This window comes from Monodon monoceros, unplaced genomic scaffold (genome assembly GCF_005190385.1).
Source record: "Monodon monoceros isolate NGI ecotype Baffin Bay Population unplaced genomic scaffold, NGI_Narwhal_1 Super_Scaffold_7, whole genome shotgun sequence".
Classification (NCBI taxonomy): domain Eukaryota; kingdom Metazoa; phylum Chordata; class Mammalia; order Artiodactyla; family Monodontidae; genus Monodon; species Monodon monoceros.
This window is the reverse complement of record NW_021703784.1, coordinates 30,188,238-30,209,848: the sequence shown is the minus strand read 5'-3', so window position 1 is coordinate 30,209,848 and position 21,611 is coordinate 30,188,238. Positions and strand designations below refer to the sequence as shown.

Here is a 21,611-nt window from a genome sequence, read left to right as displayed (position 1 = left end):
GAGTTTCTGAGGGAAGTCAGAAGGACTGGGGTTTAGAGATTTGAGGATTAGGGAGAGATGTGGTAGGAGGTTGGAGCCTGCAGAGGTAGGTGGCCAGTGCGAAATTCCTGATGCTGGGATGGGTAAAGGATTTGAAGGGTGAGGATAATATCCAATTTGAGTTTAGTTCAATTTCATTGTCCTTGTGCAGTGTAAAATCTCACCGTTGATACAAATCTTCAGCAGTGTCAACAATCTCACAGAAGCCTTGTAGGACTGGTTTGGAGAAAGTAAAAGAGAAGAGAGTGAGATTGATATTTGGGTTGTGATGGGGCAGAGGAAAGGGAACACAGAGCAGCTGTGGTCGGAGAGATGCCATGAAGTCAGTTCAGGGGCAGGAACTTGGTGCCAGAAGGGACTATGAGAATGTAAATCCCTGGGAATTCACACACATTTTGTGGGAAGATTTGGACTTCCCAGAATACTCAGAGTGAGGGATTGGACCAAAGGATGAGAGGAACTTAAGGTACCTTTGGGTTATACTATCTTGGTTTATACTATACTGTACTATACTATACTATACCTTACCCAACTGGTGATAGGGTGAGGTGCAGCTGAAGTCCCAAAATAATGTGCTGGGGTTATTTAATTCTTTTTTCTGGTCTTAGTCTTAGCATATCTTCTCTTGCCACAGAAACAGTACTTCCAAATAGAAATTATTTTACCATGGAATAAAAATTTTATTTATCTATGTATTTAACATTTATTGACATCCACCAAGTGCATGTTGCTTGAGGAGAGTCAGAGATGAGTAAGACATAGTAATGTCATAATAGGGTTTATCCCCGTAGGGGGAGAGAGATGTATAAAAACCAACCACAATACAAGGATGGAGGCAGCAAGGGGTAAATGGAGTGCAGCAATAGTGTTCTTTAATTCTGGTTGGGAACAACTATATAGAATCCAATGAATGAATGTGTGTTCTCCCTGAAGTTTCTAATTTTTTCTTGAATCATTTCTCTTTCCTGTGAAGAGATAAAATAAGAACATTCTGACAACGTATAAAACATATTAAAAAATCCTAAGACTATAAAAACACAAGAAATGTCACAGTATGTACAGTCCGTCATTCACCCAGCCCAGTTTCTGTGCCTGGGACAACAGTTCTGAAGAACAACCTCCAAAGGCTAAAAAGGCAACACTGTATGGAGTGTAGTCCCTGGGTGGTCAGATATCTTTGCACCCTGTCTTTTCACTCTGTCATTTTACCAGCCATGTGATCTTGGGTAAGTTATTACTTAGCTTCTCTTCATGTTAGATTACCAGCCTGTAAAATGAGGACAGTAACAACTCATTGGATTGTTGAATTAAATAAGCTATTGCACATGAAATGCCTGGTACACTATAAAAACTTGATGCATTTTAGCTATTATTTTTATTATTCTGAAAGGAACATTGGGAATTTTATATCCATGAGTTTAACCATATTCTTTTGAATTTATATTTTCTTCTCACATCACTTATTGTATTAATAAACTACCTACATGAAAAACCTATGTAATTAAATCTTACTTTCATTTGTCCAGAAGCTACCTCTTTCCAACTTTGACTAGAGGCACTTCACCGTCTAATACTTAAGGATTTAATGCACTAATCCATCTTCTTTATGTTAAATCTAATCAGTCTGCCGAAGAACATTTTTCAGGCCCTTTCTAATTTTCTTAAGGTTCAAAGATAGTTATACATGCCATAGAGTATTCTGTAAGTTCCGTAGTTTTATATAAGGGGAGGTACTATTTTCTGTTTTGTTAGTGTTGACTTTACCAACAATTGTCAGTGTTTCGTGAACTTTTTTGGACAGCAGCAGCTCCTTAAGTCAGAACTTTGTGGTACAGTTAACGGTATTTTCCAAAACGTGTTCTCTGAAATGCTATTCTGAGAGGGCTCAATGGGTGTGCCACAAAAAGGATTATAATTTGGGAAGCACTGAGTTAAATGACAGTTTGTTAGATCCTTTTTAACATCCTGTGCACTTTAAATACAGTAGGTAGTGGTTTTTGAACTTGTTTCTCCAAAGCATCTTTTTTTGGGAATTGTCTGGTAGGACCAGTGTTCCGGGAACACAGTTTGGGAGATGCTGATTGATAGTAAGTTATAGGTTCAACGGATAGCTTAAATCCATTATCCTACAGGAGTAATTTCCCCCTGAGGACATTACATTATTTATTATGTGGAAGCACTTTCATTGCTCTTCTGAACATTCAGAGACTCTTATGTTATCTTTTTGCCGAATATTCTTATCATCCTGGTAATTTGCCGGAAAGGTTTAATTATATCTGTGTACTTAAAGATATCATTCTGTATGTATTTTCTTTTCCAAATTGCTTTTAGAAGCATACTAAATAGTGATAGGCTGAAATATGAAGTAGAAAGAATGTGAAATCATGCAGCCCTGGCTTGGAATCTTTGTTCAAGAATTCAGCAGCCTGTTGTCCTTGGACGATTTATTTAGCTTCTTTGACTCTTACTATTCTCATCTAGAGACATGGCTTTTTATCCTTGTCCTTTGATTCCTTTCTCACATTACTCTTTCTGACTTGATCAAGCAAATACAAATCAGTTTATTCTTTTAAATTGAATTTGGAACTTGAGTAAAACAAAAAAGTGTAGATTGGGACATGGTATATTCATACCCATCATGACCAGCAATAATAAGTCACTGTCTATGGTTAACCCATTTCCCTATGCATATATACAGGCAGGAAAAATTGGGTAACTTTTAAGCACCTAGGGCCAAACCCTTGGGAGTGGGAAGCTACAGTGGAAGGTGTTATGTTCCTCTGTCCATCCCTATGGGGGAGGCTCCCTAAATTATTTGAACCAAGCAAGAAAGAAGAGTGAGTGGCAACTTATAAAAAACGTTTGAGAGCGTCATTTGCATGATTTCACCAAATGATACTATATTACTTAAAACTTAAAATCAATATCCTCATAGTATAAAATAGCATGATTAAATTTCAAGTATCTAATGTCTCAAATTTCTCCCCTCAATAGGCTTTTAGATATAAAAGTTCCAGTGTGTTTTTCCAAGTAAATACCTATTTCCCAGCCTTTCTCATTCAAGCCTACCCAAAGGAGGCAATGTCTTAAGGAGACATTGGAAATATGGAAATCATAAATATTACCATATAATTTCTGAATTCCATTGATATCATCCTGTGAAAGTTTGAAATTCTTGTAATCGCCTTCTCCATAAGTTGGATACATCACAGCATTAGGATCAGATGAATGATCCAGACCCAAGGAATGGCCAAGTTCATGAGTTGCAGCATACAGGAAATTAATTCCTGCAACAAAAGAGACATACAGTAACTGTAAAAAATAACTATATATATAATAAAATCAAAATAGATAATAATAAAAATAAAATAATTATAAAATACCTAACCATTTAAATTCTCCATAGTTTGCTTATTTGTTTCCAGGCCTTCACAAGGGCAGAAGGTTTAGAAGAGGAATCAGAATAGTAGTGCTTTCCTCAATACATAAGGCAAATGCTAACAGCCATGAAAGGGGAAATCAACAGTAACACAGTCATAGTAGGGGACTTAAACAACTCACTTTCACCAATGGACAGATCATCCAAAATGAAAATAAATAAGGAAACACAAGCTTTAAATGATACATTAAACAAGATGTACTTAATTGATATTTATAGGACATTCCATCCAAAAAAAACAGAATACACTTTCTTCTCAAGTGCTTCTGGAACATTCTCTAGGATAGATCATATCTTGGGTCACAAATCAAGCCTTGGTAAATTTAAGAAAATTGAAATCATATCAAGTATCTTTTCCAACCACAACATTATGAGACTAGATATCAATTACAGGAAAAAAATCTGTAAAAAATACAAACACATGGAGGCTAAAAAATACACTACTAAATAACCAAGAGATCACTGAAGAAATCAAAGAGGAAATAAATAAAATACCTAGAAACATATGAAAATGAAAACACGATGACCCAGAACCTATGGGATGCAGCAAAAGCAGTTCTAAGAGGGAAGTTTATAGCAATACAATCCTACCTCAAGAAACAAGAAACATCTCAAATCAACAACCTAACCTTACACCTAAAGCAATTAGAGAAAGAAAGAACAAAAAAACCCCGAAAGTTAGCAGAAGGAAAGAAATCATAAAGATCAGATCAGAAATAAATGAAAAAGAAATGAAGGAAACAATAGCAAAGATCAATAAAACTAAAAGCTGGATTTTTCAGAGATAAACAAAATTGATAAACCATGAGCCAGACTCATCAAGACAAAAGGGAAGACTCAAATCAACAGAATTAGAAATGAAACAGGAGAAGTAACAACTGACACTGCAGAAATACAAAAGATCATGAGAGATTACTACAAGCAACTCTATGCCAATACCATGGACGACCTGGAAGAAATGGACAAATTTTTAGAAAAGCACAACCTTATGAGACTGAACCAGGAAGAAATAGAAAATATAAACAGACCAATCACAAGCACTGATATTGAAATTATGATTAAAAATCTTCCAACAAACAAAAGCTCAGGACCAGATGGCTTCAAAGGCAAATTCTGTCAAACATTTAAAGAAGAGCTAACACCTATCCTTCTCAAACCCTTCCAAAATATAGCAGAGGGAGGAACACTCCTAAACTCATTCTAAGAGGCCACCATCACCCTGATACCAAAACCAGACAAAGATGTCACAAAAAAAGAAAACTACAAGCCAATATCACTGATGAACATAGATGCAAAAATCCTCAACAAAATACTAGCAAACAGAATCCAACAGCACATTAAAAGGATCATACACCATGATCGAGTGGGGTTTATCCCAGGAATGCAAGGATTCTTCACTATATGCAAATAAATTAATGTGATAAACCATATTAACAAATTGAAGGAGAAAAACCATATGATCATCTCAATAGATGCAGGAAAAGTTTTTGACAAAATTCAACACCCATTTATGATAAAAACCCTCCAGGAAGTAGTCATAGAGAGAACTTGTGTCAACATAATAAAGACCATATATGACAAACCCACAGCCAACATCGTTGAACCCATTTCCACTAAGATGAGGAAGAAGACAAGGTTGCCCACTCTCACCACTATTATTCAACATAGCTTTGGAAGTTTTAGCCACAGCAATCAGAGAAGAAAAAGAAATAAAAAGAATCCAAATCAGAAAAGAAGAAGTAAAGCTGTCACTGTTTGCAGATGACATAATACTATACATAGAGAATCCTAAAGATGCTACCAGAAAACTACTAATGCTAATCAATGAATGTGGTAGAGTAGCAAGATACAAAATTAATGCACAGAAATCTCTTGCATTCCTATACGCTAATGATGAAAAATCTGAAAGAGAAATTGAGGAAACACTCCCATTTACCGCTGCAACAAAAAGAATAAAATATCTAGGAATAAACCTACCTAAGGAGACAAAAGAGCTGTATGCAGAAAACTATAGGACTCTTATGAAAGAAATGAAAGAGGATACAAGCAGATGGAGGGATATACCGTGTTCTTGGATTGGAAGAATCAACATTGTGAAAATGACTATACTGCCAAAAGCAATCTACAGATTCAACGCAATCCCTATCAAATTACCAATGGCATTTTTCACAGAACTAGAACAAATAATTTCACATTTGTACAGAAGCACAAAAGACCCTGAATAGCCAAAGCAATACTGAGAAAGAAAAATGGAGCTGGAGAAATCAGGCTCCCTGACTTCAGACTACAGTACAAAGCTACAGTAATCAAGACAGTATGGTACTGGCACAAAAACAGAAATATAGACTAATAGAACAGGATAGAAAGCCCAGAGATAAACCCATGCACCTATGGTCACCTTATCTTTGACAAAGGAGGTAAGAATATACAATGGAGAAAAGACAGCCTCTTCAGTAAGTGGTGCTGGGAAAACTGGACAACTACATGTAAAAGAATGAAATTAGAACACTCCATAACACCATACACAAAAATAAACTCCAAATGGATTAAAGACCTAAATGTAAGGCCAGAAACTATAAAACTCTTAGAGGAAAACATAGGCAGAACACTCTATGACATAAATCACAGCAAGATCCTTTTTGACCCACCTCCTAGAGAAATGGAAATAAAAATGAAAATAAACAAATGGGACCTAATGAAACTTAAAAGCTTTTGCACACACAGCAAAGGAAACCATAAACAAGACAAAAAGACAACCCTCAGAATGGGAGAAAATATTTGCAAATGAAGCAACTGACAAAAGATTAATCTCCAAAATATACAAGCAGCTCATGCAGTTCAATATCAAAAAATCAAACAACCCAGTCCAAAAATGGGCAGAAGACCTAAAAAGACATTTCTCCAAAGAAGATATACAGATTGCCAACAAACACATGAAAGGATGTTCAACATCAGTAATCATTAGAGAAATGCAAATCAAAACTACAATGAGGTATCACCTCACACCAGTCAGGATGGCCATCATAAAAATATCTAGAAACAATAAATGCGGGGGGGGAGTGAGGAGAAAAGGGAACCCTCTTGCACTGTTGGCGGGAATGTAAATTGATGCAGCCACTATGGAGGTTCCTTAAACAACTAAAAATAGAACTACCATGCGACTCAGCAATCCCACTGCTGGGCATATACCCAGAGAGAGCCATAATTCAAAAAGAGCCATGTACCCAATATTCATTGCAGCACTATTTACAGTAGCCAGGAAGCAACCTAAGTGTCCATCGACAGATGAATAGGTAAAAAGATGTGGCACTTATATACAATGGAATATTACTCAGCCATAAAAAGAAACGAAATTGAGGTATTTGTAGCGAGGTGGATGGACCTATATTCTGTCATACAGAATGAAATAAGTCAGAGAAAAACAAATACCGTATGCTAACACATATATATGGAATCTTAAAAAAAAAAAAGGGTTCTGAAGAACCTCAGAGTAGGACAGGAATAAAGATGCAGACATAGAGAATGGACTTGAGGACATGGGGAGGGGCAAGGGTAGCTGGGATGAAGTGAGAGAGTGGCATGGACCTATATACCCTACCAAATGTAGAATAGAGAGCTATTGGAAAGCAGCCACATAGAACAGGGAGATCAGCTCGGTGCTTTTTAACCACCTAGAGGGGTGAGATAGGTAGGGTAGGAGGGAGATGCAAGAAGGAGGAGATATGGTGTTATATGTATATGTATAGCTGATTCACTTTGTTATGCAGCAGAAACTAGCACACCACTGTAAAGCAATTATACTCCAATAAAGATGTTAAATAAATGCAGATGTGGTACATTTATATGATGGAATACTACTCAGCCATAGAAAATAATGCCATTAGCAGCAACATGGATGGACCTGAGATATCATACTAAGTGAAATAAGAAAAAGACAAATGCCATCTGATATCACTTATATGTGGAATCTAAAATATGACACAAATGAACATATCTATGAAACAAAAACAGACTCACAGACATTGAGAGCAGACTCATGGTTGCCAAGTGGGGGTGTGGGAGGGAAGGATTGGGAGTTTGGGATTAGCAGATGCAAACCATTATATATAGAATGGATAAACAACAAGGTCCTACTGTAAAGCACAGGGAACTCTATTCAATATCCTGTGATAAACCATAATGGAAAAGTATATGAAAAAGAATATGTGTATAACTGAATGACTTTGCAGTACAGCAGAAATTAACACAACACTAAATCAACTATACTTCAATAAAGTTTAAAAAAAAAGAATAGTAGTGCTTTAATCTCATCACCTTTTTTTTTTAATATAATGTATTTCTGCCTATTTGCTTCTTATGTAATCACTCAGATAGCAGTATTCAGTAGAGGAAAGCAAAGGCTTCTAAGTATTGTATAAAGACCTGGTTTTGAAACCCAGCTCTGCTACTTACTAGCTGGACAACTCTGGACAAATTAATGGGTATTTCTGAGTCTCAGTTCCTCATCTGTTAAATGGAGATAATAATTCCTACCTTGTCGATTTGTCATAATGAGTTTCCCAATATCTGGAAAATAATAATGGCTATTCAATAAATGATAGTGACTTTGAATAGCAGGAGAGAGAAAGTTGGCTTTGAGAAAGCACGACCATAAGGCAGGAACTCCAGGCGATGCTGGGATTTGCTTTTGATTTGTTAAAGTGTATTATGTATGTGCTCTCTCTCCCTCAGACTCATAGAAAGGCTTTGCAAATAAGGGGGAAGGTGTGAATGTGTTTGAGTGGCCAGAGTTCCAATTGTGGTGCATTAGATTGAAGGAAGCTGTCTTTAGCTTACCTTGAGTGGGAAGAAGGAAGAATGAAAAAGGTATGCAAGATGTGAAACGGAAGCAGTGTCATAATTTTACATAGGTTAGATTTTCACGGCAAGGCATCACTGTAGTGGTGAATTCCCATTGCCAAACACAAGTACTCATTTCACTTTCAGGGTCAGTAACCAGTAGCCACTTTTTAAAAAATGTACAGTGGAGAAAGGACAGCCTCTTCAATAAGTGGTACTGGGAAAACTGGACAGGTACATGTAAAAGTATGAGATTAGATCACTCCCTAACACCATACACAAAAATAAGCTCAAAATGGATTAAAGACCTAAATGTAAGGCCAGAAACTATCAAGCTCTTAGAGGAAAACATAGGCAGAACAATCTATGACATAAATCACAGCAAGATCCTTTTTGACCCACCTCCTAGAGAAATGGAAATAAAAACAAAAATAAACAAATGGGACCTAATGAAACTTCAAAGCTTTTGCACAGCAAAGGAAACCATAAACAAGACCAAAAGACAACCCTCAGAATGGGAGAAAATATTTGCAAATGAAGCAACTGACAAAGGATTAATCTCCAAAATTTACAAGCACCTCATGCAGCTCAATAACAAAAAAACAAACAACCCAATCCAAAAATGGGCAGAAGACCTAAATCGACATTTCTCCAAAGAAGATATACAGACTGCCAACAAACACATGAAAGAATGCTCAACATCATTAATCATTAGAGAAATGCAAATCAAAACTACAATGAGATATCATCTCACACCAGTCAGGATGGCCATAGTCAAAAAATCTGGAAACAATAAATGCTGGAGAGGGTGTGGAGAAAAGGGAACACTCTTGCACTGCTGGTGGGAATGTGAATTGGTATAGTCACTATGGAGAACAGTATGGAGGTTCCTTAAAAAACTACAGATAGAACTACCATATGACCCAGCAATCCCACTACTGGGCATATACCCTGAGAAAACCATAATTCAAAAAGAGTCATGTACCAAAATGTTCATTGCAGCTCTATTTACAATAGCCCGGAGATGGAAACAACCTAAGTGTCCATCATCGGATGAATGGATAAAGAAGATGTGGCACGTATATACAATGGAATATTAGCCATAAAAAGAAACGAAATTGAGCTATTTGTAATGAGGTGGATGGACCTAGAGTCTGTCATACAGAGTGAAGTAAGTCAGAAATAGAGAGACAAATACCGTATGCTAACACATATATATGGAATTTAAGAAAAAAAAAATGTCATGAAGAACCTAGGGGTAAGACAGGGATAAAGACACAGACCTACTAGAGAATGGACTTGAGGATATGGGGAAGGGGAAGGGTAAACTGTGACAAAGTGAGAGAGTGGCATGGACATATATACACTCCCAAATGTAAAATAGATAGCTAGTGGGAAGCAGCCGCATAGCACAGGGAGATCAGCTTGATGCTTTGTGACCACCTAGTGGGGTGGGATAGGGAGGGTGGGAAGGAGGGAGACGCAAGAGGGAAGAGATATGGGGACATATGTATAACTGATTCACTTTGTTATAAAACAGAAACTAACACACCATTGTAAAGCAATTATACTTGAATAAAGATTAAAAAAAAAAAAAAAGCATTGTCTCCAGTTAGGATTATTTATCTAGAGCTTCTCTTCGTTAGTCTTCTGTTTTGTCTATGATCTTCTACTTTGTAAAGTGATGAATATGATAGGCTGGGTTATGGTGTGGGTTCTTTCCGAAAAACAGTGAATAATATCAGAACTGTATATACTTCTCAAATATCATAGTCTCTGCTCCTCTTTCACCTTCAATTAAAAAACTTATTTTGGGGATATATATAGAAGAGCTATAATTTATTGAATTATTAATATATACCAAGCACTGTGCTAAGCACTGCATAAGCATTATCTCATTTAATTCCAACAGCAATCCTGTGAGGTAGGAATTATTTAAAGTCCCATTTCATAGATAAGGAAACTGAGGTTCAGAGAAGTTAAATAACTTGCCCAAAGACACAAAGTGAGTAATTGGTAGAGGTAAAGCAAATTGAACCCAACATTTTTTGACTCTGTAGCCTGAGTATCTATCTTCTATATATGGAGCATTATGAGCATATTAAATGCAATAATGCATTTAAAGCACAGAGGTGGCAGTTAGCAAGTGCTCAATAATTATTATTAATTGCTTTCAATTGTCAAATTAAAGATAGTTAAGTATAAAAAGTTCAGGATTTTAAAAAGGATATGTAGTGGAAGAGATTTGGGATGCTGTACCTATACTGCTAGCATCAGTCCAGCGTTCATCCTCATCAAAGTGAGCATCTCCTCCCAGGCCTGGCCCAGGTGCAAAGGCATGAGCCAGTGTGTTTCCTGGCCCATCAAATGGGTCAGGGTCCCCGTGAGCTGAAAGAAAAAGTGGTAATTGCCTTTAGTGACTGAATTTATCTCCAGTCATTTCATCTTTTAGTTTACAGTACATGATTATTGAGGTTAGAAAGATTAGCCCCAAGCAGTCAGCTGCATACACAGGGTGGTTTGGGTGTTTATTTGTCACAGGGACTTTTTCTTTCACAGAACCACTGCTCATCCCTGATAACCACCACATGTTGAAAGCTTACTGATATGGACTTTAAATACATTCACATCCTACTTATGGTGGCATCTAAGTGTTATATTTGATCATTTTCCTTAGCTGGATGGTGGCAGAGTGGACAATGAGTTTGAGTACTGGATTCAGCAGGTAACTGCATACCATTTAATATACGTTTTCTTAAAAGCCCAGCTTTTTCTTTGCGGATGTAGTAGACAGTCCCTTGAAGAACTGTGCTCAAGGTGTCTTAAAATAGATTTTGATAGTGCTTTTATTTGTGATGCAGAGACATTTATTTTCAAATTGGTGTCAGGCCATATCCAGTTTATCCAGTTCTTGAAAAACATGGAGTGCCATGATCAGTGCTTTTCTGTAAGGTTTTCTTCAGTCTTGTTGATATTGTGGTTGAAGCTCAAATTTCGGCTAAATTCACAGCACCCAGGAAGTTTAACATTAAAGCAGGCCAAAAAGACCAACATTTTCCTCTAAATTTTCACCATGAAACACCAGCAATTAATAGCAGTTCATGTATATGGGTTATATCTCCTTAAGCCCTTTAATATGAAAGTTCTCTATTTTCTACTTTTTACTACATGAAGGGTGTTGGCAATAAGCCACAGGGACTGTTCACTTCTTGGAGACCACTTAAGGCCTTTGGAAGTTGTAACCTCTTCTTTTGGTTTAATGTTGATGTTAGTTAGATATATTTTAAACTGTCCCATAAATATATATGTATATCATGATTCATGTTACAAAACAGAGGTTGGCAAACATTTTCTGTGAAGGACCAGATTTGTGGGCTTGAAGACCTCTGTCGGAATTGCTAAAGTCTGCCATTGTAGCCCCAAAGCACTCATAGACAATAGGTAAATGAAGGACCATGGCTGTGTTCTAATAACTATTTACAGATTTGGCTCATGGGCCATAGTTTGCCATCTTCTGCTATAAAAAGTGACTCGAAGTTAATGGACTAGAAAAAGTGTAAGAACATTGATCTTTAATGAGATGATCTATCTATCTATCTATCTATCTATCTATCTATCTATCATCTATCTATATCTCTTTAAAGATTTTTAAATCCCAGAAAGAGGAGGGCACTGATATAAACAACAAGCAAAATAGCACACAGGATCAGCCTGCAGGAATCTTCCTTACCTCCTCTTGCAAAGCCAATCATGATATCAGCAATTCCCCAGCTAACTCTCTTGAAGCTCAGTGGGATCTCTTTGCTCCACACGTTGAAGGCCTTTGCCACTAATTGATTCACTATGACATGTGGTAAGTCTCGAGTATATGACATGATCCTGGTAGAAAACAAGAAAACAATGTTTGACCTTTTAGGAAATAAGCTTTACTGTTTTTGCTAAAATGAGCCAAAGCAAAACTAACCTGTAGGTGACTACTCTGGAAGTCCATTTTGGGCGATCTGGGAATAGGGAATATTCTGCAACATCTGGCACTCCACATCTGGGCTTCCGCATGATTTCTATAATATGGGAGCTTAATGTTCCAGTTATAGGCAGGTGAAAGAATTTTTGCATCTGCTTGAGTTCGACTTCTAAACTATTGGGGTCCCTTATTTTTGAGTCAGATGGATAAAATCTCTTCAGATAGTCCTATTGGAAAGAGAGAAATTGATCTACAATTCTTGTTTATTGTCTTCTTTTAGCTCAGAAGTCTGCACATCTTTGCCTCTGACTCCTGTGGACCCAAATAGTAGTGTGAAGGCAGAATACTTACATAGTAACCAAGTAAAACAAGAGTGCATTAATGAAAAGAAAACTTAATATTGATGATGAAGCACTGCCATTTCATTTCATGAGCAAAAGAGTCCCTCCATTTTTCTTTTATCCCATTAAATGTTTTGAAGAGAAACACACTGTATACTTTATAAAACATAGACTTGTTTGTAATAGCCAATCAGGAAGAGTGCCCAGTGTGCCCTCAAGGGGCACAGCTGAGACCTCCCCTTGGCATCAGAGACCCTATGGGGAGATCCAAAGTCACCCAGCCCTTTCTAAAATTCTCTGGAGATCAGGTCCCAGCTGAGGTTAAAGGCCTTAATATTTTAGTCCTGGGAAAGGTTACTATGACATTATTTTGTTTTATATACGTATTTTCCAGGTGAAGAAATCAGAACTCTTAGTAACTAAATGATTTGCCCTGGGGTCACATGTTAAGTTAGTAGTAGAACTGGCTCTGAGTTTCTTGACTGCCAGGCCAGTGCTCTTTCCATGGATAACTCCTTAATAAAACCCTCTTTGTGAGACTGCAGGATAAAGCAGGTCTCTCAGGTGTATTCCATGGGCAATTGGGTCCCTGGGAATTTCTTAAAGGACACTAGTGAATGGGTATGAGGATGGCAGTCCAGCAGCCTAAATAGGAAAAAATAGAAAGCGAATGAAATAACAACAGCAGCAAAGGACTTTTATTAAGCACTTACTAGTGCCAGGGACTATACCAGGAGCTTTACATTACTTATCTCATTTAAACCTCATAACCACCCTGTGAAGTAAGGTATGGCATTATTTTCCTATTTCACATTTGAAGAATCATGGCTCAGGAGAGTGAAATAAGTTGCACGAGGTCACCCCATGAGTAACCAAAGGAGCTGATATTTGAACTTGTGTTCTGATTCCAAAGCCCATTTCATCAGAAAAATGTATAGTGTTATATAATGTGTGATAATATCTTTGAAATGATTTAAACATTGGCTCACTCATTTGCAATCTAATTTGGAGTAGGTGGTAATGTTTACCTGTCTGAGAACCGCTTAGGAGTATGCACTTTATATAAGTAACCTTAGCAATATTGTGCTCTGTCTTCCTGTTACCAACGACTGTATTTCATTCAACACAACAAACACTTATTGTTCACCCATGACAATTAGCAATTAATCCCTGATTTGAAAACAAATAGCTCATTTTTTTCCCTTCCAGAGCTATAGGCTTTACAAAGGCACCCTTTGTAAGAAATCTCTCTGCATCCTTAAGATGAATTTTCCTGCCTTCCTTTAAACCTAGAGAACCTCCCTCTGGTTTATTGGCAACGTGCACCATGGGTAAAGGGACTCAATACTCTTGCAAGTGTACTCCTTCTGTAGAGTCCATTAGGTGGACCCATATGAAATTGCTCCTTTGGAGAAAAAAAAACTGTCAAATATCACTGATTTCATTTGGTTCAGTCCAATGTATTACATGGACTTTTAAAAAGTCAAAGTTAGTGTGAAATAAAACACAACTTTTCTTATGCTTAAGGCTTAAATTTATAAACAATACTTAGGAGTAGATGTCCCATTATTTTACCAGGTAATAATTACTTACACTTATTAGGCCACTTATTAAGTAGTATATTGGAAAGAACATGATTTTTGAACCAGAACTTGTCCTTGACTCTTATCTCTACAGTTAGTAAGTATGTGAATTAACCTTACTTTGGTTTCTTCTTTTTCCCAGGATAGAGCTAAGGATTCAATGACACAATGTATATGAAGTACTTTATAATCTGTAATTGTTACATACATGATAATTGGTATTGTTACCACTTCCTTTATTCTCTAGAATAATCCTGTGAGGTATAAAACACAGTATTATTGTCTCTATTAGATATATGAGAAAACAAAGTCAGAAGTTCATGCCTTGCCCATCATCATTGGCTTGTCAGTGGGAGGACTGCAACTTACACCCTCATTTTTTCTTTTCAAGTCTCTCCATCACAAGCAGTCCTCATCTTAAGAGGCAACACTTTGCTCATTATGAGAAAAATCTCAAGTTACAATAAATAATAGTAGCAATAAGGACTTCAGTTTATTGAATTATGTCTCAGGTACTCTGTAAAGTGCTTCACAACACCCCGATTTGGTTGATATCATTATATTATCTAACTTCCAAATTAGAAAACTGAAGCTCAGAGAAGTTTAATAACATTCCTGTGTTCATCTACACAGTTGAGTGGAGGAGTTGGAACTTGAATCCACTTTGGGAAGGCTCCAAAGCTTGCTCTTAACAGCTACTTGATTAAAACATATATTACCTATATAATCAGAAAAATTATTAAAATTGAAAAACATACTTCCTAATGCTGATGGTGAGCCTGTGGAGGCCCAGGTGAGTGGGCCAGTGACATACCTGAGCCTGTTCCCACGGCAGCTCACTCATGCCTCCTGCCTTCTGGGGAAGCTGCAGGGCCAGGGTGCCAGGCAGCACACTCACAGCGTACAGCACGGTCAGCACGGCCAGCTGCATAGCTGCTGTCCAGAGATGATTGCTCTCGGACTTACGGTTGGTTTGGTGTTTTCTGCCAGAGGCTGGAGAAATTTATATAGCTTCTCAGACTTGAATGTGGAAATAGGTGACGCATTTGAGTGTTTTCTTTCTTTTTAGTGTCTACAGAACTTTGAAAGTATTATCTTTTATTAATGACAATGAGGAAGTATTACGTTCTTATTGGCAGGAAGCACACAATGTGTTTGTTTTTCAAAGGATTTTTCTCCCACCTGTCTTCTGTATAAATTTGACCCATGAAATTTTAAATTTAACACACTTTATTTGTCAGAATCAAATTGCTACTTAAACATGTCTTCTCAGTTTAAAAATTTGGGGAGCATTATTCAGGACATATTTTATCTTAACATAATTTTTTTAAAATTTGAAATGCATGGAAAAGTACGTAAAAGATACAAATACTCAAAGCACTATTAAGCAAACATTTTGTAACAGTCCCTAAAGTCATAGAGGGGAATGATGGGAGGAGTGGCAAGTGGAAACGCTCTGCTGTGATTGGGTCGGTGGCCATCGTAAAGCCTGTGCTCCACTCCCTCACCTTCCAGGTACATTAGTGGAGCCCTGAGAATTCCCTCTTCAAGTCTCCCTTTAATCAGATTATTTCTTTTCTTAGTGGTCAACATCACTTGAATTCCTCTTGAATCACATGAAAAAATATTAAACAAAAAAAACCTTCAGGCATGGGCTTGCCTGTTCATCTACCATACTTACCATGCTTCACCTTCTGTAGTTGCAGGTTTCTCCAAAGCTGGTCTTCAACTTGGAAATCACTTTCTCCAATCTTTCTCTTCCAATCACCCTGACACTGGCTGCTGACCAGCCACCACTTGGGCTAGTTTGGTCCTCAGCACACATAATGGTTATGCTGCATATAGCAATTAAAGACCCATGACCTAGAGATTCTAGTCCATTTACTTCAATTTTCCTGAAGATGAAACTGAAGCCAAGACAACAGGTTCACTTATTTCTCCAAGGCTCACACAGCCAGTTAATAGTAGTCCTGACTCCCAGTCCAGTGCTTTTTGTGTCATATCACACTACCTATTCATTTTGTCATTATATAGAATACACATTTCTTGAGAGAGCACGTGGCTTTTTTACTATAATAAGTCATGGGAAACTCCCCAAATATGCTGAAGCTGAAAAATATAATAGAGGTCTTTGGCCGCCTTAGGTAGGTTTATTCCAGGTATTTTATTCTTTTTGTTGCAGCGGTAAATGGGAGTGTTTCCTTAATTTCTCTTTCAGATTTTTCATAATTAGTGTATAGGAATGCAAGAGATTTCTGTGCATTAACTTTGTATCCTGCTACTTTACCAAATTCATTGATTAGCTCTAGTAGTTTTCTGTTAGCATCTTTAGGATTCTCTATGTATAGTATTGTGTCATCTGCAAACAGTGACAGTTTCACTTCTTTTCCGATTTGGATTCCTTTTATTTCTTTTTATTCTCTGATTGCTGTGGCTAAAGCTTCCAAAACTATGTTGAATAAGTGGTGAGAGTGGGCAGCCTTGTCTTGTTCCTGATCTTAGTGGAGATGGTTTGAGTTTTTCACCATTGAGAACGATGTTGGCTGTGGGTTTGTCATATATGTCCTTTATTATGTTGACGTAAGTTCCCTCTATGCCTACTTTCTGGAGAGTTTTGTCATAAATGGGTGTTGAATTTTGCCAAAAGCTTTTCCTGCATCTATTGAGATGATCATATGGTTTTTCTCCTTCAATTTGTTAATATGGTTTATCACATTAATTTATTTGCATATAGTGAAGAATCCTTGCATTCCTGGGATAAAATCCACTCGATCATGGTGTATGATCCTTTTAATGTGCTGTTGGATTCTGTTTGTTAGTATTTTGTTGAGAATTTTTGCATCTATGTTCATCAGTGATATTGGCTTGTAGTTTTCTTTTTTTGTGACATCTTTGGTTTTGGTATCAGGGTGCTGGTGGCCTCTTAGAATGTGTTTGGGAGTGTTCCTCCCTCTGCTATATTTTGGAAGGGTTTGAGAAGGATAGGTGTTAGCTCTTCTTTAAATGTTTGATAGAATTTCCCTGTGAAACCATCCGGTCCTGGGCTTTTGTTTGTTGGAAGATTTTTAATCATAATTTCAATATCAGTGCTTGTGATTGGTCTGTTTATATTTTCTATTTCTTCCTGGTTCAGTCTTGGAAGGTTGTGCTTTTCTAAGAATTTGTCCATTTCTTCCAGGTTGTCCATTGTATTGGCATATAGTTGCTTGTAGTAATCTCTCATGATCCTTTGTATTTCTGCAGTGTCAGTTGTTACTTCTCCTCTTCATTTCTAATTCTGTTGATTTGAGTCTTTTCCCTTTTTTTCTTGATGAGTCTGGCTAATGGTTTATCAATTTTGTTTATTTTCTCAAAGGCTAGCTTTTAGTTTTATTGATCTTTGCTATTGTTTCCTTCATTTCTTTTTCATTTATTTCTGATCTGATTTTTATGATTTCTTTCCTTCTGCTAACTTTGGGGATTTTTTGTTCTTTTTTCTCTACTAGCTTTAGGTGTAAGGTTAGGTATTTTATTTCAGATTTTTCTTATTTCTTGAGTTAGAATTTTCTTGCTATAAAATTCCCTCCTAGAACTGCTTTTGCTGCATCCCATAGGTTTTGGGTCATCGTGTTTTCATTGTCATATGTTTCTAGGTATTTTTTGATTTCCTCTTTGATTTCTTCAGTGATCTCTTGGTTATTTAGTAGCATATTGTTTAGCCTCTATGTTTTTTGTGTTTTTTACAGTTTATTTTCCTGTAACTGATATCTAGTCTCATAGCGTTGTGGTCGGAAAAGATACTTGATACGATTTCAATTTTCTTAAATTTACCAAGGCTTGATTTGTGACCCAAGATATGATCTATCCTGGAGAATGTTCCATGAACACTTGAGAAGAAAGTGTATTCTGTTGGTTTTGGATGGGATGTCCTATAAATATCAATTAAGTCTATCTTGTTTAATGTGTCATTTAAAGCTTGTGTTTCCTTATTTATTTTCATTTTTGTTGATCTGTCCATTGGTGAAAGTGGGGTGTTAAAGCCCCCTAGTATGATTGTGTTACTGTTGATTTCCCCTTTTATGGCTGTTAGCAATTGCCTTATGTATTGAGGTGCGCCTATGTTGGGTGCATAAATATTTACAATTGTTATATATTCTTGGATTGATCCCTTGATCATTATGTAGTGTCCTTCTTTGTCTCTTGTAATAGTCTTTATTTTAAAGTTTATTTTGTCTGATATGAGTATTGCTACTCCAGCTTTCTTTTGATCTCCATTTGCATGGAATATCTTTTTCCATCCCCTCACTTTCAGTCTGTATGTGTCACTAGGTCTCAAGTGGGTCTCTTGTAGACAGCATATATATGGATCTTGTTTTTGTATCCATTCACAAGCCTCTGTCTTTTGGTGGGAGCATTTAATCTATTTACATTTAAGGTAATTATTGATATGTGTGTTCCTATTACCATTTTCGTAACTGTTTTGGGTTTGTTTTTGTGGGTCTTTTCCTTCTCTTGTATTTCCTGCCTAGAGAAGTTCCTTTTGCACTTGTTGTAAAGCTGGTTTAGTGGTGCCGAATTCTCTTAGCTTTTACTTGTTTGTAAAGATTTTAATTTCTCTGTCGAATCTGAATGAGATCCTTGCTGGTTAGAGTAATCTTGGTTGTAGGTTTTTCCCTTTCATCACTTTAAAGATGTCCTGCCACTCCCTTCTGGCTTGCAGAGTTTCTGCTGAAAGATCAGCTGTTAACCTTATGGGGATTCCCTTATATGTTATTTGCTGCTTTTCCCTTGCTGCTTTTAATTTTTTTTCTTTGTATTTAATTTTTGATAGTTTGATTAATATGTGTCTTGGTGTGTTTCTCCTTGGATTTATGCTGTATGGGACTCTCTGCACTTCCTGAGCTTGACTATTTCCTTTCTCGTATTAGGGAAGTTTTCAACTGTAATCTCTTCAAATATTTTCTCAGACTTTCTTTTTCTCTTCCTCTGGGGACTCCTATAATTAGAATGTTGGTGTGTTTAATGTTGTCTCAGAGGTCTCTGAGACTGTCCTCTATTCTTTTCATTCTTTTTTTCTTTATTCTGGTCTGTGGTAGTTATTTCCAGTATTTTATCTTCCAAGTCACTTGTCTGTTCTTCTGCCTCAGTTATTCTGCTATTGATTCCTTCTAGAGAATTTTTAATTTCACTTATTGTGTTGTTTATCATAGTTTGTTTGCTCTTTAGTTCTTCTAGGTCCTTGTTAAACGTTTCTTGTATTTTTCCATTCTATTTCCAAGGTTTTGTATCATCTTTACTATCATTACTCTGAATTCATTTTCAGGTAGATTGCCTAGTTCCTCTTCATTTGTTTGGTCTGGTGGGTTTTTACCTTGCTCCTTCATCTGCTGTGTATTTCTCTGTCTTCTCATTTTGCTTAACTTACTGTGTTTGTGTTCTCCTTGTCACAGGCTTCAGGTTCGTAGTTCCCATTGTTTTTGGTGTCTGCCCCCAGTGGCTAAGGTTGGTTCAGTGCGTTGTGTAGACTTCCTGGTGGAGGGGACTAGCGCCTGTGTTCTGGGGGATGAGGCTGGAACTTGTCTTTCTGGTAGGCAGGACCAAGTCTGGTGGTGTCTTTTGGGGTGTCTGTGCACTTGTTATGATTTTAGGTGGCCTCTCTGCTAATTGGTGGGGTTGTGTTCCTGTCTTGTTAGTTGTTTGTCATGGGGTGTCCAGCACTGGAGCTTTCTGGTTGGAGTGGAGCTGGGTCTTAGCATTGAGACGTATATCTCTGAGAGAGGTGTTACTGATTGATATTATGTGGGGCCAGGAGGTCTCTGGTTATCCAATGTCCTGAACTCTGCTCTTCCAACTCTGAGGCTCAGGCTTGACACCCAGCTGGAGCACCAAGTCCCTGTCAGCCACACAGTTCAGAAGAAAAGGGAGAATAAAAATAAAGAAAATAAAGTTATTAAGATAAAAATATTAAAAATACTATTAAAATTAAAAAATAATAAAAAAATAAAAAGAAGAGAGCAACCAAACCAGTAAACAAATCTACCAATGATAATAAGTTCTAAATACGAAACTAAGATAAACATAAAACCGGAAACAAATCAGTTGCAGTCAGCAAACCCCAAGTCTACATTTTCTCCCAAAGTCCACTGCCTCAGTTTGGGGATGATTCATTGTCTATTGAGGTATTCCACAGATGCAGGGTACATCAAGTTGCTTGTGGAAATATAATCTGCTTCTCCTGAGGCTACACGGAGGAATCTCCCTTTCTCTTCTCTGTTTGCACAGCTCCTGGGGTTCAGCTTTGGATTTGGCCCCGCCTCTGTGTGTAGGTCACCTGAGGGCATCTGTTCCCCGCCCAGAGAGGGTGAGGTTAAAGTAGCAGCTGATTCGGGGGCTCTGGCTCACTCAGGCCAGGTGGAGGGAGGGGTACCGAATGCGGGGTGAGTCTGCGGCGGCAGAGGCCTGCATGAAGTTGCAACAGGCATGCTGTGTGTTCTCCCGGGGAAGTGGTGCCTGGATCACTGGACCCTGGCAGTGGCTGGCTGCACAGGCTGCCGGGAGGGGAGGTGTGGATAGTGACCTGTGCTTGCACACAGGCTTCTTGGTGGCTGCAGCGGCAGCGTTAGCATTTTTTGCCAGTCTCTGGTGTCCACGCTGATAGCCGTGGCTTGCGCCTGCCTCTGAAACTCGTTTAGGCAGTGCTCTGAATCTCCTCTCTTGGCGCACCCTGAAACAATGGTCTCTTGCCTCTTAGGCAGGTCCAGAATTTTTCCCGGACTCCCTCCCGGCTAGCTGTGGCGCACTAGTCCCCTTCAGGCTGTGTCCATGCAGCCAACCCCAGTCCTCTCCCTGGGATCTGACCTCCGAAGCCAGAGCCTCAGCTCCCAGCCCCCACCCACCCTGGCGGGTGAGCAGACAAGCCTCTCGGGCTGGTGAGTGCTGGTCGGCACTGACCCTCTGTGCGGGAATCCCTCTGCTTTGTCCCCTGCACCCCTATTGCTGTGCTCTCCTCTGTGGCTCCGAAGCTTCCCCCCACCCCGCCCACCCCCCATCTCCATCAGTGAAGGGCCTTCCTAGTGTGTGGAAACTTTTCCTCCTTCACATCTCCATCCATCCCAGAAGTGCAGGTCCCATCCCTATTCTTTTGTCTCTGTTTTTGCTTTTTTCTTTTGCCCTACCCAGGTACATGGGTAGTTTCTTGCCTTTTGGGAAGTCTGAGGTCTTCTGCCAGCGTTCAGTAGGTGTTCTGTAGGAGTTGTTTCACATGTAGATGTATTTTTGATGTATTTGTGGGAAGGAAGGTGATCTCCACATCTTAAGCCTCTGCCTTCTTGAAGGTCCTTCCGAGGCTGTACTATTTTAAATTCCCACCAGCAATGTATGAGGATTTCTATTTCTACATGTTCTTATCAACATTTGTTATGTTGTGT

The 21,611-nt window shown here is 38.1% G+C and overlaps 1 protein-coding gene across 1 annotated transcript; it reads right to left on the bottom strand.

Annotated features, from left to right (window-relative positions):
* Positions 1-698: 698 nt before the first annotated feature.
* MMP7 (matrix metallopeptidase 7) lies at positions 699-15,304 on the bottom strand. Its single transcript, XM_029208695.1, has 6 exons — positions 15,020-15,304; positions 12,282-12,508; positions 12,048-12,196; positions 10,577-10,705; positions 3,165-3,326; positions 699-1,004 (listed from the first exon to the last, which is right to left on the bottom strand). The coding sequence occupies exons 1-6, from the start codon at positions 15,134-15,136 to the stop codon at positions 976-978; spliced, it is 813 nt and encodes a 270-aa protein (XP_029064528.1). The 5' UTR covers positions 15,137-15,304; the 3' UTR covers positions 699-975.
* Between the last annotated feature and the right edge of the window lie 6,307 nt (positions 15,305-21,611).

What these genes read in the sequence shown, in the direction of transcription:
- MMP7 (XM_029208695.1), bottom strand. Translation starts at nt 15,136, where the DNA reads ATGCAGCTGGCCGTGCTGACCGTGCTGTACGCTGTGAGTGTGCTGCCT. An exon ending in GATTGGCTTTGCAAGAGGAG is followed by an intron (nt 10,706 to 12,047) that starts GTAAGGAAGATT and finishes TTTTTCTTTCAG; the next exon opens with CTCACGGGGACCCTGACCCA. An exon ending in GACTGATGCTAGCAGTATAG is followed by an intron (nt 3,327 to 10,576) that starts GTACAGCATCCC and finishes CTTTTGTTGCAG; the next exon opens with GAATTAATTTCCTGTATGCT.